Raw genomic sequence first — 17482 nt, 5'->3', positions numbered from 1 at the left:
GCCACAGAGGGTAAACATCATTGGATGAAAGGATAGACTCTGAAGTCAGTGAATCCTTTGTATGGAGGGTGATCAATGCCCTCGACAATAATCGAGTTTTAGATATCCTTCTCAAAACCGGATATTATTTACAAGTCAAGAGTGCTGCAGCGTACAAAAAAGCAGTACCTTCTAAAATTGCGTGGCAGACATTGAAGGCCATATCTTTGGTACTTAATAAGGCTTCAACTGGTATATTTAAATATGAAGTTGTCCCTAGATGACCCTATGGCAGTAGTCTATAAAGGGACATACAGTCTGCCTATAAATTTGCAATGCATTTCCATGATCTTCCATGATCTTCTTTTTTGTGGAATAATACTTGTCTGTATGTATGTATGTATTTATTTGTCTAACTGTGTTTGTCTGTCTGAAGCTGGGGGCGCGTTCTTTCTTTGCGGCATCAATCACCTGCCATACAAAGCGGTTACAACTTGCTCACTGCATAAAACGAGCGCTCCTACCAGCCGCGTTGCAATCAATTCCACCCCAGCGGTGGCCTTTCCGTCCCAAGACACAGCGCGGATGACAGCACATGATGTGTGGAGAATGGAACCACACCCGTGTGTTTTAAGGTGAGCCCTTTTGTTTCACGTGTGACGCTGCTGGTGATCGGGAGTGATGCGCTGCGTACGTGGTGCTGCTCGTGCTCAGCATCAGCAGCGTGGACCTCCGTATGGACACCCATAGCTGAAATGGTTGTGACTGTGTGCTCTGTTGACTTCTGTGGAGATCAGTGGGGCATGTTTGGTGCCAGGTATGCTGCTTCTCCTCACCACGTCCAGGTGCGTGAGGCTCGAGATGAAGGCTCGTTCACCAGCAGCATTTAGATGCATTAATCCGTCACATGGAGCTTTCTGTAATCCGTGGGCATGTTCTGCTCCACGACACTGCACCGATGCGAATACTGTCATTTACGGGAAGCCTTCGACAACAATCTTTATAATTATATTGGAACGTGTATGTTGTAATTAATTGACTCCGAAGCGAGATCTTTTTTTTTCTGATTATCCGGTGCGCCACGTGCCTTTTTTAAAATTGTTTCTCGCTCATATCGATCCCCGGCAGAGCCCCTGAAGGCTACAGCACTCCTCCCCGTGCACCGCTGCAGGGTCCCCATAGGGAGGGACCCCCGTTGCGTTTCTATGGCAATGGGCACGATGGCGATGTCGCGTCATGCGTTTTCTGTGTCCGTACACAGTTCAATTCAAGGCCAGCGTATCTCGCAGTGTCGGAAGGATATCGGCCTTTTTTCTAGCTTCCTGCGCGCCTCCGCAACCCGCTGCACGGCACGCAGACGTGTGCGGGATTCCGCGTGATGTCTGCAGCGTTGTCTCCAGTAACCAGCCGCGCACACCCACACGCGGAGCATGCTTCGTAGGGCCTCCATGCGATGCAGCATGCAGGGGACTTGACTCAGAACGACAATCGGGGAATTCCCAAAGTGCGCGGCTATGACTGTATCCAAGAAACCAAAAATGCATGCATGATATAGTCATACTTTCAGTTTATGTGTATAGGAAACAAATTGTGTTACCGGTACATCAACAAATTAAGCTCCTAAATATTACATCTATAATATAAATACTGCCTTCCCAACTCCTCATTCTACTTTGTGACATGGGGCTGAGTATTGGCGAGAATCATACAGCTATCAAAAATTCACAAGTTATGATTCAAAGTATTCCTATTCAGATTTTTTGAAAACTGTCATAGTACAAACACATTTGCATGCAATCTGAGATAAAATATGTTAACCTTTCAATTAGAACAGCGAGAACTGCATTTGCATTAGTCAGTCACTCTCTCTCATCCAACATCATCGCCCTACTTCAAACCACATCTCTGCAAAAGTATTGATTCGGTTGATTTTTGCATTCAAGCTTTTTTTAATTTCCATTGGTCTACCTCATCTTTTTGTCATTATTCCTTTGAACATCATTCCAGATGCGTATTCATCTACCGGAATGCTAATGGAAACTTTCCTACTGCTCGTGCTTTCCATTTAATTGCTCTAAACACCGGCTGGCCATGAAAATGATTGATTGAAATGTCAGTCAGTGACCGCTGTCTCGATGGTCTCTGTGTCCCATGCGTAAACCGGCGTGGGTGGTGATTCTATGCATTTCCTTATCGGATATTGCACAGTATTATCAGTTGAAAGATGAATGGAAAAATATACCTGCTAACATGGAAGTGAAAAGTTAATAATGGATTCCATCAGCAAGACAAACACCAGATGTGTATTAAAATGAATTCAATCAAGTGGACCCAGAGTTTAAAGTGAGCCAGGTGAAATTCCTAAACAAAAGAACCAGGACCCTGAAACAAATGAACAGGGTAAACAGAATATCAGATTTAGGCCGATTTTCTTTTTCAACCAAAGGACTCTTCGAGTTCCATTGCCTTTTGTATTAAAGCAAACAAAGGTTTTAGCAAATCATTGCACAGTTTGACGCCTCACATTCTTAGTCAGATTTCCTGTGGTTTGACACACAAAATGCAACAGATCGCTCATCAAAGGTCACATGGCGTCCTCCTTTAACTGTTTGTATGTCCACACCTTACCACAGCTGGATCACTCATGCCTTCAGCAGAGAGCCAATCGGAGTTGCATTGGGTTCCTCTGACCTTGATCCTTTTGTGACGCTCCACATAAAAATCTCACTGTGCACCTAATGATGAACATGGGGTTCTCTCGGGGACCTCTGTTGCTGTGGTGACGAGCGTTGTGCAGAACTAATGCCATCTAATTTGAAGCGCTCGTTCTAGTTCACAACGGAAGATGGGGCCAGACAGAGCGGGATTAGCAAATGCCACACACACACAGTACTTACGTGGAAATTGAGTTATGCAACTTTTCGAGCCTTGACATCTCAACGGCAGCTGTTATGTGTTAATATTTCGGATTAGCTTTACTGTGTGTTGGGCCGTTGATCCTTGCCATGGTTTATCTGCCAGGTCAGCTGGCCATGCCCTTTGCTGTGCTGCGTTCACAGTGGTTCAACCTCAGTCATGAAAATTATTGGGATATACGTGGCAGGCGTAATGCTATGAATAATTAAAACCCAAGACTGACCCCTTATATTAAATAAAAAAAGTCACTAAAAATACTTACTAGTGTGTGTTGTTACATGGCCTTTCTTTTTTCAGCAGCTGACCGCAGGAAGCTACATTGGCGAACAGTGTTGCCGTTGAGTGATTTTTAAATGTGTTTAGCCGTTTAACCTGAGCATGGGAAATGGAGTCATTGAAATGGCACAAAAATATGAAACTGGCACTGTGGAGATGTTGTTGGTCCTTTGATCAGATGGTTGACAGTTTGATCCCCGCCCTGCTTGTCAATGTGTCCTTAGGCAAGTCACTTAATAAAAAATAAAAAAAAGGCTCCCATTGTGTGGATGTTGGTCACTAATAGCAGGAGGGGACTGTGAATGGTAGCAGTGTGTGAATGGAATAATCTAAGAGTTCTTTGAGCGGTCCATTTACTGTTTAAATACTATTCCCCCTACAGGATTCTTCTGTTCATGAGGTGGATTCCTGGTTACTTGCTTCTCTTAAAATAGGATTTTGTTACCTTTGGAACAGTACGGGGAAGTTCTGGTTTCCCTGTATAACCCGATATGTACAAGATTAGAACTCTCATGAGCCTAATCCCATAATAACCTTCGTATAGCCCCTCGATACAATTTATTTGGATCTCCACAATGACAAAAGATATAGAGGAAGAGCAAATGTATGTACCTACGTGGAGTGTGTATGAGACAAAGATAAAGAGGCCTTTAGTTGTCACAGGAATAGGACACCGGTGTCTCTTTGCCTTGGGATGTATGGGGTAAAAATGGAGGAGTGGCCGGGCGACTCCCCCATAATTCTCGCGCTGGTTGAACCATGCATTTGGGATCAGGGTTTGACTACTAGTCCATATTGAATTCTTCTTCAGGGTTTCCCCTCTCTGTGTCCATGGTGACAGCGTATACATGCCTGGCTGCGCCGTCTCCCCCGCCGTCGTCCCTTTGAAAGCGGAGGCGCTGCCGAGGCTTGAGTGTAGCTTCGGGTCCAGGCCTCATCTTCTACACACAACATGGCCTTTTCCACTATGCCAACACGTCTGAAATATGACCCTTAAAGGGCCCTCCTGGTCTTTTCTTTTAGTTGGTGTTCCCACCAACGTGTGTGTGTGTGTGTGTGTGTGTGTGTGTGTGTGTGTGGCTATGCAGATACTTTCTTTTTAACACGTGTCTATGTATCGTTTTACATGAACAAGGAGCTTGAGACAGCTGGCATTGTAGCGTTTTGGCCTTTTCTTAAGTTTCCCAATTGGCAAAGTTTTAAATGTGATTTCACAGGATTTTATTAACTCTGTGCACCACATGCACATTCATACTGTCACATTCAAATATCTAATTGTTATGTTTGGACAAAATTCAAAACGGTAAAACAGAAAATGGAATGGAACTCTTCCATGTCCTCCCCCAGTCTTGCAAGTATATTACATGGAAGGAAACCATGATTTAAAGTTGTCCTCTATATTCAGTACATCATAGTGTAAAATACTAAATGAATGAAGAAAAGACCAGTAAGTAGACTGCAATGTCAGTGTTCGCTGATGCAGGAAATGAATGAATGACTAATCCAGGTACTTCATCACACTGATCATGTAAGAAAGTGTACAGTTGTGCTGCAGGCTCTGTAGGCTGCACTGAAGGTGCATCAGGTCATTCGGGTCCATTCCCTGCTATGTGTACGTGTGTCTGATCATCCCTCTCATTCCCCCTGTCTTGTCGCCTCGTCATGTTTTTGTGTAAGGACACACAGAGCGTGAACATGGGAGCAGACATTAGAGCTGCTGCTTTGCCATGGCGATGGGTGCATGAGCCTGTGGGGCCAGCCGATGTTTGCTCTCTGATCTGCAGCCAAACCGTAGACCGTTGTTAGGTCGGTGACCTACTGTGTCCCATCCCAGTAACTCGCCACACTGCTGGTGGGGCCTTGGAGGGTTGGACCACCCTGTCAAACGGCAAGACGGGTGGCTACGTGACCGGGAGGACTCTAGAATCTGGACTCTAGGACTCTAGACTATCTGACCTGGGCACGAGTGGCTGTGTGGCTTTAGCTGCTGTGTGTCTGTTAGACATCCATGAAGGCATGAGCCAAACCGGACGGCCGGCGTTTCTCGAGTCTGAGTGAGACAACGAGAGAAGGTGATGTCGTGATCTTTGCAATAAAACCTCTTTAATGGGTCCAGTGTTGGCCAATCAGCATTGAGATGTCTACAGCGTCTTCATTGTTCATCCTTTCACTCCATTCTAAAGTTACCGCCGATAATGGATTATTATCATTATTGTACATGTTTTGATGCAATCGATCTGTAATATATTAATCGGATCAGTTTAGACTTTGGGTCAGAACAATCAAAAGACCGTAGTTGGATGGATTGGTGGATTATCTTCTCTCCTAAAAAGCTTGGTGAGGTTAATCTGATATTAGCCTCCCAACGCGCACATGTCAACAAGGTCAGAATACACGATGCTGCTGGAGGTAAATTATGAGCTGTGTGCTTTTCTAATTATAGTTGGAGAGAGCTGGCGGCTGGAGTTACATCGCAGAATCACTTTTATGTATTTTTGCCAAACAAACTGCTTCAGTAAATATTGCTTTGTTCGCTTGTAATTATAGTGTGTGCAAACACCGGTGTGATTGCAAGTGTGAGACTTTGTTTGTTTGGTGGCTGTGTAATAACCACATGAGAGGCGTCCCCTTGTTACTTCAAAAAAGCCTTTGTATTCCACAAAGAAGGAAAGAATCCCCATTCCAAAGCAAATACATTTCTTCTGTGAAGATAAAAGAGGCGGCAGGTAGGGGAGAGCCCGCAGCTTCTTAATATCGCAACACATCTCTCTGATCTCACTTTGAAAAACAGGCATTAAAGGGCGACGTGGGAATGAAATGAGAAAAAAATAAAAATAACCCAGTGAGAACTTTTCATTTTCTGGCTTTGTTCGATTTATTGGCAGCAAAGGACGGAAAAAACAAGCAGTGGGCCAGGACTACCTCACCACAGGGCATTGTTCTAAGACCCTCCCACTTCTCAACATGTCATCATCACCTGATAAGGATTCCATTCACGGTCCCATCCCCTGCTTCTTCTGATACTTAAAACCTCAGGTCTCTCACCCAAAATCCTTAATACCTCCAGTGCCACCTCAGATCACACTAATCTGTAACTGGGTGATCAGTTTATCATACTCAAAGCAGCATGGTTGTAAAGTCCTTCTCTATTGTTAGTGAGTCTGGTATTCTGTACTCGCTGCAATAGCAACAAAGTAGGTCAAACCAGAAGTCCACAATGAGTTATTTGACTTTTTGCGTTTTCAAACTAAAGCATGATTTCAAACAGTACCAAGTTAACCACATGTTGCAAGCAGCCCCCATGTGACCCGTTGGTCATAAATCCACATGAGCATATCATGTCAGTAATAACAGTGGTGTTACGAGGTAGTAACCAGCAGTCTGTCTATTTAAAGCTGTCCCGATCAGTCCCAGGACTATATCACTTTCAGATCATTTGATTAAATCTCATTTACCATCTGGTCATCTGTAGAGCCACTATCGTCTCACCCTGCAGGATGAGGTTGCTAAAAGGAATTTGCATTCAGTTTCTGGAAATGTTTTTGTCTGTTAAACACACGATACAGTATCAGTACCATTTGCTCAGCACGTTGCATAGCTCCAAAAATTATTCAGCCAAATTTCCATGTTTGGGGGGGAAAAAAAGCGTCTTTGGAACCTTGCTGTGTCTGGAGCAAGCACCGCGTGGTATCTCTCAGGTGTGTGTGCTGGGGGGGGGTAGGGCAGTGCTGGACTATAAGAGCCTTTGAGCGACGAGTTTACCCTCTAGCATGCGTAGAACTTTGCCGGTTCTTCTCCACTGTCGTGCCTTTTCATTTCCACTCTGTCCTTTACTTTTTTCATTTTCTGTCACCAGACATGTTGATTATCACGAGCTGGAATGGAGGTAGGAAGCTAAATGAAGCATATTTATAACCTGGTACATTGCTTTGTAAGTGGGAGGAATTTACATTTATGTGGGCGTTATATTCTATTAAAAGGGTTTGCCGATGTAATGTCATTACCAAAGCATGTATGCTGCCGTTTATGTGTGCATAATATGTCATTAGTTGTAAATAACAATAGATTATATATACATATTATGTTTAAATATGCCTTGATTAAGTGTTATAATAGGAGTGTGGTTTAAGTAGCAGTGTGAATATTATGTCTCAAGTTGAACTGCTTTGTCAAATACAATGTTATACAGCAGCTCCCTCTGCACTTTTGTTTTCTTTCACCATCTCAAAATTAGAGATTAGAAATTCTCCGCTGTCAATGATTTGTACGTCTAACTTATTAAACCATATTGGTCACTTATCAATTCTTTCTCTTTTCTCTGCGTAGGATGCCACTACTCAACGTCAGTGTGAAGTCTCTACAACCTGCACAACCTTGTGCACATAAGTAGCACCCGGAGAGCATTGTGGGCACACGGAGCACACGATACAAGCGATCGATAACCTCTGGCCCTGACCGATCCGGACCACAAAGCACTTCGTCTCCCCAGTTCATAAAGCCTCCCAGGACCCCGAGCCGTGCCCCTCAGAGGGGAGATGCCCGTCCTGCTCAATGCCGACGCCTCCTTCAGCTCCAAGCAGGAGCTCCTGGACATTCAGGACTGCCCTCTCAGCGGGGTCCCCTTTCTGGACCCCCCCAGCCCCACGGACTCGCAGACGGGCAGCCCGCTCCGCTCAGGCCCCAGTAGCCCTGGCAGTCCTGGAGCTGACGGCGCCGTACGGCCCCACATTTTTACCGTGGCTTCCGCCCTCCCGGGGCAGCTGTACGGGGAGGAGACCCGACTCCATGCCGGGTCCCCAATAGGCCTGAAGCTGCTCTCCACTGACCCGGATCAGCTGTGCGGCTGGGGGGCTGTGACTCCCAAAGCGCTGCAGGGGTTCAACACCCCTCGCTGGGTGCTGTTCTTTCTCTGCGTGGCGTCTTTTCTCCAAGGGATGATAATCAACGGCTTTACGAACACTGTGGTCACCTCCATCGAGAGGCGCTTCGACCTGCGCAGCTACCAGGCCGGCCTCATCGCCAGCTCCTACGACATCGCCGCCTGCGTCTGCCTGGCGTTCGTCAGCTACTTCGGCGGGACGGGTCACAAGCCCCGCTGGCTGGGCTGGGGGGTGCTGATCATGGCGTCTGGTTCTCTGGTGTTCGCCTTGCCTCACTTCACCACGCCCCCGTACCAGGTCAGCCTGTCCGAGCGAACGTTGATGTGCTCGGCCAACCGCAGCAGCCAATGCCAGGACAAGGAGGGGGGGGGGTTGTCCAGCTATCGCTTTGTGTTCATGCTGGGCCAGTTTCTGCACGGCATAGGTGCTACGCCTCTCTACACGTTGGGGGTCACGTACCTGGATGAGAACGTCAAGTCCAACTACGCGCCTGTTTATATTGGTGAGTAACCCATTCGCTTCAGCGCGTTTCTTTTGGGTTTGATGCATCGGTCCTTCATAAATGGTAACCGTTTTAAGAATTGAATTACTTGTTTTACAGTTTTTGTTTGCATGTTGTGTGTTTGTTTGCTCAGTCCGTTGTGTCAGATAATAACAAATGTATTTGACCCTACTATTCTTCAGAAAAACCTAAATCTATTATACCTTAACAGATGCAAAGACTATCAGTATGTGAAGTGGTTTTTGCTCCTTGAGAGGAACATTCTTGTGTGAAGTAGGTTGATCGTGAACGTTTTCCGTGAGTAGCCTTAAGGGGCTTCCTTCAATTAACCTTGTAGCTTAAAATTCAAAGCATTCTAATAGCCAGGTTGCAAATTCAGGCCATCTCAGTCAATATTGGCAACGGGACTGTCAAGTGCAACTAACTTCTGTCTCTTATTGCCAATTGCTTTGAAAGTGCTTGGATTGCTAAATATACCGAGAGAACTTCCCACTGCATGTCAGGTGCAGACGTGCAGTGTGTCGTTTGCATAAATGTGAAGGCGCATGAAAAACATCAACACATCTGTGGCAAAATGTAGGAGTTAAAACGCAGATCTGTAATCTAAGAACTGGTTGCATCCCACTCTTTCGTCTGGTTTTCTTATTTCTATTATTCATTCATTTTTGTTTTATGTTGTGAAGAAGTGGAATGGGCGAAACCGCTAATTAATAAAACTATTCAAAATGACAGTATATAATAATTCCAGATTAATATCACAATATTGAGAATGGGATACAGATGGAAAAAGGAACTTTGGTATAAATAACCAGCACTTCCTCAAACTGCCACATCCAACTTCTCTGTTCATGGTATTAATATTGTGTCAGCCCTAATAGAGAGGAAGTGTCTCAGCCTCTTCAAACATTCAGCATCCACTGAGGACTTCAGGAGTACAAAACATCACAACATCTATTGATCAAATAGCAGCGGAGCACAGTGTGGCCAACGAACCGTCTCTGACAACAAGCTCGATTTCTTTTACCTCATGAAACAATAACCTTATGGTCACAAAAGCACAATACGGCACAATGGGGCCCTTTTAACCTGTAGGAAACGGGAAGTAGACTGTCGCTGTTCTGACACACCCATGGTCTGGTTCAGAGTCTCTGGTCTCTTCCCCCCCAGGGATCTTCTACACAGCGGCCATTGTGGGTCCTGCAGCAGGCTACCTGCTGGGGGGATACTTCCTCAACATTTACACAGAGGTCCACCTGACGTGAGTTTGCTGTGGATGGCAGAAGGAATAACAACAGACTGGATCACCCATGAATGGAGTATAAATAGAACCGTAAATAATAAAGCAGACTTGGAGTCTGTTAACATTAGTTAAGATATTTATTGATAAATTTGTCCACATAATTTCACTTGAAACTATTGTTAATTCTGCATGTTCCTAATCAAATGAGAAAGTCGTATGCTCACTTTTCATTTGTCAATTCTGTGTTTAGTTTACACAGGAGTTTACAAAGTCTTTAGTTAAACATTCTGGTAAAGTCTATGTATTTATTAAAACCACCAGAAATGTAAAGTTGTATTGCGTTTCTCCATAAGATTTGGGCTATATTTTATAAAGCCCCATGTGGACTAGCATCTAAAGGTTGATATCAGTAATTGTCAAGTCATTCCCACAATTTGTGCGTGTGTGGGTGGTCACAGTACAGAGATGACCCCGGAGAACCCTCTGTGGGTCGGGGCCTGGTGGATCGGCTTCCTGGTCGGAGGAGCGGCTGCTCTGCTAGTAGCCTTTCCCATCCTCGGCTACCCACGCCAGCTACCGGGTACCACTCCTGCCCTCACACACATACCTTTCAGTAGGAAGGCAGTAAAGAAACAAAAAACGACACTAATTCACAAATCCACGCGAATGCCAAATATCACTGACGGCCCCCCCCATGCTCTCCCTCCTCCTGCAGGCTCTCAGGAGTACGTGGCCACGCGGGTGTCTGAGGCCCACCAGCTCAAGGACGGAAGCCAGACGACCGCCTCAGACCCTCAGTTTGGCAAATCGGTCAAAGACATGCCACGGTAGTGCACGTACCGGGGGGGGGGGGACAGCGCTGCTATTGGGACACAGTGTAGACCATCTCCATACAAGTAGACTATCGCTTGGGCAACAGGAGGGAGGAAACTGGGAGGAGAGACTGTGCATATTAAATATTCTCCACAAGTATCGGGTTTACACGCACATTTCTAGCGATGCGTTCTGCCTCTTTGCGTAAAGTGTGTTTGACTGCAGGCTGCTTGAAAGGGATTAGTCAACATTGACTACAAATGGAAAGCCAGAACATCAAATACCAAAATGTTGTCCTGTTTCCTACAGATTCTGCTTGCAGATATCTGGACATCCTCAGAACAACGTGAGGAGTTGTTTCTGTGCCATAAATCTCAAAATAAATGCATGCTTCCGCGTTCTAATTGCCGCGCTGACTGTAAACATGGACGGACGAGCCGGAAAAACACAGACACTCCACTGCATTAGAGAAAGTCCCTTCAAAATAAAATCCCAGGATGAATTTTTTATTTGTTTTACTTTTTTTTTTTTTTTGTACTTTTTTTTTTTTTTCATGCAATGTAAAACAGGTCCGCGACCCACTAGTGAGTCGGGACCCACCAGTTGAGAAACACTGCACTAAACGATTTGATCGCTTTGGTCTTTTACGTCAAGTTCCTTTCTTTAGAAATTCAAGAAATGCCCATATTTTGATTATCATTGCATGTCATGTTTTTTTTTTTTTTTTTTTCGCACTTCCTCAACTCTTTGGAATAAACATTCCTTCCACCCAGAGATTATAATACAGATAAAAATAAATCTCACATTCCAAGTTCTATATTTAAACCAATAAGTGACAGCCCTGACTCGTTGCAGTTCACAACTGTGTTCCCGCTGATCACTGCAACCCACATGGATTACGTGAACGCAGTAATCCCGTTATGTGACACGACGGTCCATCCTTGAATCCAGTGCAGTGTTCATCCCTATTAGGGACGTCACCGGGCTTGTTTAATTGGAGCGGAAGCTACGGTTCGTCCAGTGAGTTGCGCACACTTACTCTTTTGTCCCTCCAGGTCCGTGCTGCTGCTCTTGAAGAATCCCACCTTCCTCTTCCTGTGCTTGGCCGGGGCTACAGAGGCCACCCTCATCGCCGGCATGTCCACTTTTGGTCCAAAGTTCTTGGAGTCACAGTTCAGTCTCAGTGCTTCAGAGGCCGCCACGTGGTTTGGTGAGTGGGTTTACCCATGATGCAACGTGCAAGGCAAAGCCAAATATGGATTTCTTGAAGTGTATACTTATCTTGCATGCCCATGTGTCGTTCCCTCCCCCCACCCAGGGTACATGGTGGTACCAGCTGGCGGAGGTGGCACCTTTCTGGGCGGCTACATCGTGAAGCGATTGAACCTGCGCTGTCGAGGCATCATCCGTTTCTGCATGATGTGCGCGCTCGTCAGTCTGCTCGCCATCTTCATCTTCCTCATCCACTGCCCCAACGTGCCCATGGCCGGCGTCACGGCGCCATACCAGTACAGCCTGATGGAGAAACAGCAGGTGGACCAGTACAAAGGCCTGTACGACAAGCCGAGCCAGCGCCGCCATCGAAACAGGTGGCCGTTGTTTATGTTGGTCCTAGTGGTGATGGATTTTTGTGGGATTTTGTTTTGACTACAATGCAGTAATGTAAATTTAATATGGGGGGAAAAATAGAACGTAGGACAAATTGTTTCGGTCATTCCTACCTACTATGTAGAAAAAAAAAAAAAAAACGCCAAGGGAACTGGCAAAGAAAACCCTGTGGAGCTTGACTCCACATGATGATTGATTCTGGTCTGAGGAATGTTGATGTTACACCAAAAGCCCTTTACAATGTTATGATCACATTAGCATTAATTGTAGCTTACACTTTTATAAAAGTCACTTCAATGAATGTTTAGGCCAGTATTTCTGCAATTTTGTCACCAGCATCATTTTAAGTGGGTTAGGAGATGAATTTAATCCATAAATGTTTCTAATCTTAAAAGAACTGATGGGATTTTGCTCTGAAACTGTATTTGCTTACATGAGACATCCCATATTTGTGAGGTTTCCAACAATTGTCCAGGACCAGGTGTTCATTTTGCATCCATTGACTTGTGCGCTTGTATTTTCTTGTTTGTGTAATGTTGCATTCTAGGTTTCTCCACCATATGAGTGTAAATATCTGGCCAGTAGATAAACCGTAAAAGGATTGTTTCCTGGTTCCTGATAACAGGGATTACGTACATGTTTTGGGACATAAAATGACTACGGTGCTTTACAGCCTGGCTCATTTGGTTTTTATGACTACTTGAAGTGACTGAGGAAAGGGATTCTTCTTTTTTTACAATAACATTTTCCTTCATCTTTGCCCTTTTTCCACCCAACTTTCCCTCCCTCTTTACCTCATGTCGGCAGCTCCTCTTTGGAGGAGGACCTAACGGTGGGCTGTAATGCCGGCTGTAATTGTGTCCGAGAGCTGTACAACCCGGTGTGTGGGGCAGACGACTTGATGTATTACTCCCCCTGCCATGCTGGCTGCAGCTCCGTCAACCATACAGATGTGGCCTCGGGCAGACAGGTGCTCCTCTTAGACCAGTTGACTCATCATTAAGTCGATTAGTTGTTTTTATGCTTTTTTCATAATCAATCTATATCCACATCTCTGGTTAACCCAAGATAAAATGTTTGTTCTTCTTTGCACTCTATACACTATATGGAGAATATTAGTTGTATCAATTTACAGGTAAATTTAATCAATGAGTTATGACAGTCATTTATGTTATTAGCAAAAACCTAAAATGCTAGGTTAATGCAACAGAGCCTCTCCATAGGGCATTATAAAGAAAGATAAAATGTACATTTTGATTTACAAATACCTCTATCTCCTTTCCAACGTATAGGTCAGGATAATATAGTCTTACATTTCAAAAGATTCCTTTATTCATTTGAGCCATTACATGCATACAACCTGCTCAAATAAACTGATGTACTCAGTACTTAGAAGGAGCAAAGTAAACCATTTCAACTGGTCAGTTGAATTAAGAAAATTGGATTTTCCCTATATTCTTACAATAAGTCAATATTGTTGTAATATCAGTGTCGTAAAAAGTTGTTGTGATTTTTAAGCTATTGGGTATGTAATCATTTTAGAGTTCAAACAGAAGGAAACCTGGGGGAACAAAGTAAAAGTTGCATTTTTGAAGCCAGAGCTCTAGACTCAGCCTTATACAAAATAATACATCATTTAATGCTTTAATTGCTTTGGAATCAAAAGATCTGGTTAAATTGGTTTCCAATTGTTGACTTATTTAGGGCAGTTTTCTCTACAGATTATACATTTGTTACAAGATTTAGTTAAATGACATGATTTACAAAATGTGCCATGTGCATAAAAACACATCCAGAATCCTCCTAGTAAAACATCCTTGTTCATGTTTTCACTTTAGGAACTATTGAACACTCTGTGTGCTTTCAGGTGTACTCTGGCTGCAGCTGTGTGGTGGGAAATGTGTCCTGGGGCGAGGAGGGCTTTGCGCTAACTGGGAAGTGTGGCAGCTCCTGCCACCACATGCCGGCCTTCCTGGCTTTCCTCTTCGTCGTCATCTCCTTCACCTTCCTCTGTAGCATCCCAGCACTCACTGCCACACTCAGGTGACTGATGCCCCGGGCACGTTGGATTAATATCATACAGCCAAAAGTGTTAAGATCCATTATAGCTTCATGTCTGACCAACTGTGTGGCGTGTAGGTGTGTGCCAGACAGCCAGAGATCCTTTGGACTCGGCATCCAGTGGATTGTGGTGCGCTCACTTGGTAGGCCCCGTTGGCTTTTTCTTTTAATTTTTCTAAATCATGACCAATTTGATTAATGGGGACCTTTTTGCTTCCGTTTCCCCACAGGTGGTATTCCAGGACCCATAGCATTCGGCTCAGTGATTGACATCTCCTGCTTACTGTGGCAGGATAAGTGTGGTGAGCAGGGCTCCTGCTACCTCTATCATAACTCAGCCATGAGCCGGTACACACTAGTAGCTGGTATCATCTATAAGGTAATACTGGCCGCTTACTTGCATCCCACATATCCCTTTGTTATAAAACGTATATATTGGGAGGGAAGCCATCTCCACGTGACTTAAAAAGTGAATAACACTGTCTTATTGACTGTAAGGACTTCATTGTTGTGCATGTTTGAATGAATGGATGTAAGGTCAGTGGCTCGTCATTTTTAGCACTAACACATTATACTCACTAGAAGTGTAGTTCTAGTGAGTATAGTTCAAGTTTTGGTTCACCTAGAAGTGCTGACAGGTTTATTTCTTTGTTATTCCCTGCTACAGTCGTAATGTGTCATGCTAAGTTAGTGCCTCTATCTCCAAGGACATGAGCACGATCAAGCAGACAGATCTGCTGTAGGTCGTTTTCTGTATACCCTTTTTCAGGATTTCTTTTAACCCCCCCCCCCCCTCTGTACTTCTTTTTAGGTAGCGGGCACACTCTTTTTCCTGTTGGCTAGCATCATGTACCAGCCTCCTCCCGAGTCGCCTCAAAGTAGCTGTGAGAGCACCGACCACGGAGGAGGGGACGTCAAAGACCTGCCTGTCAAAGACCTGCCTCAAGACGGCGTCATCGTCAACCTGCACGCCAGGTTATGACGTCAGAGACCCCAGACCGTGTGTGTGCGTGTGTGTGTGCGTGTGTGTGCGCGTGTGTGTGTGCGTGTGTGTGTGTGTGTGTGTGTTGCTTTACACCAACAGCCTTCCCTCAGCCATAATGAAACCACCCCTGAGAACAGATGCCCATGGAGAAATGGACACACGTATACCACAAACAAGATGCCTACACACAGACACACGCGCATATAACTTTCTATAGTACATGACGACTTCGAACATGCTGCTCCCTGGGAAGGAAACCCTTCTACGCTGTAGCAGAGCATATGATTGATGGGGCAGTTTCTCCCGAGCATTTCTACAGTTATCTCCCATCTGTGTTGAATCCGTTTTTAAACGTTTTAAAATGTAAGTCTTTTTTTCTTCATTATTTTATGTAATTCAGTCCAAATACAATGAAAGTGCTGAGACCATTGTGGTATGTATTATATGCAATGTATATTAGGGTGTCTGGGGGGGGGGGGGGAAGGTGGGAAGGTATTTATATCATCTACTTTTTCTGTTCTTCTCCAATTACTGGACAATAGTAGCACTTACTTTACTTTCCACCCATGATGAAGCCATGTTAAACTTTATCTGCAGGCCAATAATAATGTAGCCAAATCAAATCTTATTTCATGCAGAGTATCTGAAGGCACTTCTAGTATTATTATGATGTCAATATAGTGGATTGATCACAGCACAAATCGATTTTTCAATTAGAAAAGCGCATGTTCATGTGTAATAGAAGTTGTACAAAACTAATTGGCTTGCATTTAACCGTAGAAAAGAGATACTGCTCTGTTTGCCAGGGTTTATAGACAGCGCTTTGATGCTTCTCTTCCATAGTAATCGCATAGTTGCACTTTAAAAAAACAAAACTCCTAAAAGTCCTGAGCAGGCTGAAAAGTATGTGTTGACCCAATGAATGCCTGGTAACATCAGGTCTTAAAGTGGAAACAAAATAATTCCTTTTCTCTTTGATCATAGCATCATCACTTTGTTGGGTTAAAGCTAATCTTTAACCTGTGAATTACTGGTCCAGGTTAGGGAAATCCGTGTAATTCTCATTTATTTTTTGAGATGGAAATTTTTTTCAATATCCCAATAACACAAAATCCAGCCCTTTTCAGATCTTCCTTTCAAACCACCTGATCCACTGATCGCAGCGATTCCGCTGGGATTTATTGAACATTTTAAATGCTGATGTGACCATGCTTTAGAGAAGGGTATTATGGGAAGTGCCGTGTAAGGGAAACGCACAAATAACATGACACTCAGTTACATGGACCGAATTGTCACAGTACTGGAAGTACTGAAATGTGCCAAAGCAGCCTTACATCCATCAATCTTGTTTATATAAATAAATTATTCATAATGTTTCTGCATTCATCGTGGGATGATACAAGAAATGCTGGCCTTGGCTCTGATGCCCCCCCCCCCCCTCAATCTTGTCTTGTTATGTATGTGATCGTGAACTGCAACCTTCTGAATGCTGCTTGTGTTATGTCCCGTCTCTCTAAGAATTTACCTCAACACCCTCCAGCTGATGTTGACGAGTTTGATCCATGTGTACTTCTAGTTGTGCTTTTTAATCCATCCCGAGCTTTGACGAACCACTCTAAAGGGATTTTTTTCATTTTGTTTTTGGTACTGTATATATTTTTTAAAAAGCAGTGGATTTGAAATCAATGATCTTTTTATGGAATAATTCAAAGATGTCAAGTGTCTGTCTTATAAATACAATGCCTGAACAGCAGATTGCTTTTTGTGTTTTAAATTGCTTTATGTTGTGCGTGTGTATATGATGGAGATCTACTTGAACATAGAAAATACAAGTGTGTGTGTGTGTGTGTGTGTGCACAATAATATATTAAAAGGACAACAACCAATATAAGAAAAGAAAATTTTTTTGTGTCCTATCAGACCTGTAAAACAAATCCAACTTCCCAACGAGCAGATACAGACGTATCTAAAGCAAGGCAGAAAATAGTTGAGTTATTGACTCATTCATTTATATCCGATGATATATTTTGAGATTTATAACAAATTGAATTAAATGGATTGCTTGTACAACCCGTTTCTATTCGTTAGACTACTCAAAGCGTTTTAACACTTCATGCCATCACTCACCCATCCACTGATGACGGGGGCTACTGTGGCAATGTGCCACCCGCCCATTAGGACTAACACTCCAACATTCACAAACTGCTGGCACAGCCTACAGG

At 44.0% G+C, this 17482-nt stretch overlaps 1 protein-coding gene across 2 annotated transcripts; it reads left to right on the top strand.

Annotated features, from left to right (window-relative positions):
* Positions 1 to 475: 475 nt before the first annotated feature.
* slco4a1 (solute carrier organic anion transporter family, member 4A1) lies at positions 476 to 17161 on the top strand. 2 transcript variants are annotated; one of them, XM_037481007.2, is made up of 12 exons: positions 476 to 614; positions 7498 to 8553; positions 9721 to 9811; positions 10252 to 10373; positions 10509 to 10620; positions 11662 to 11816; positions 11925 to 12195; positions 13022 to 13184; positions 14082 to 14257; positions 14354 to 14418; positions 14506 to 14654; positions 15087 to 17161. In XM_037481007.2, the coding sequence occupies exons 2-12, from the start codon at positions 7707 to 7709 to the stop codon at positions 15255 to 15257; spliced, it is 2322 nt and encodes a 773-aa protein (XP_037336904.2). In that variant the 5' UTR covers positions 476 to 614; positions 7498 to 7706; the 3' UTR covers positions 15258 to 17161. The 2 variants fall into 2 exon arrangements, with proteins under 2 accessions (XP_037336904.2, XP_037336905.2); XM_037481008.2 differs by lacking the exon at positions 476 to 614 and adding an exon at positions 6931 to 7057.
* The last annotated feature ends 321 nt before the right edge of the window (positions 17162 to 17482 follow it).

The sequence above is a fragment of the Pungitius pungitius genome, chromosome 1 (genome assembly GCF_949316345.1).
Source record: "Pungitius pungitius chromosome 1, fPunPun2.1, whole genome shotgun sequence".
NCBI lineage: Eukaryota > Metazoa > Chordata > Actinopteri > Perciformes > Gasterosteidae > Pungitius > Pungitius pungitius.
Note: the sequence above shows the minus strand (reverse complement) of the source record. Positions and strands in the feature narration are given on the sequence as shown.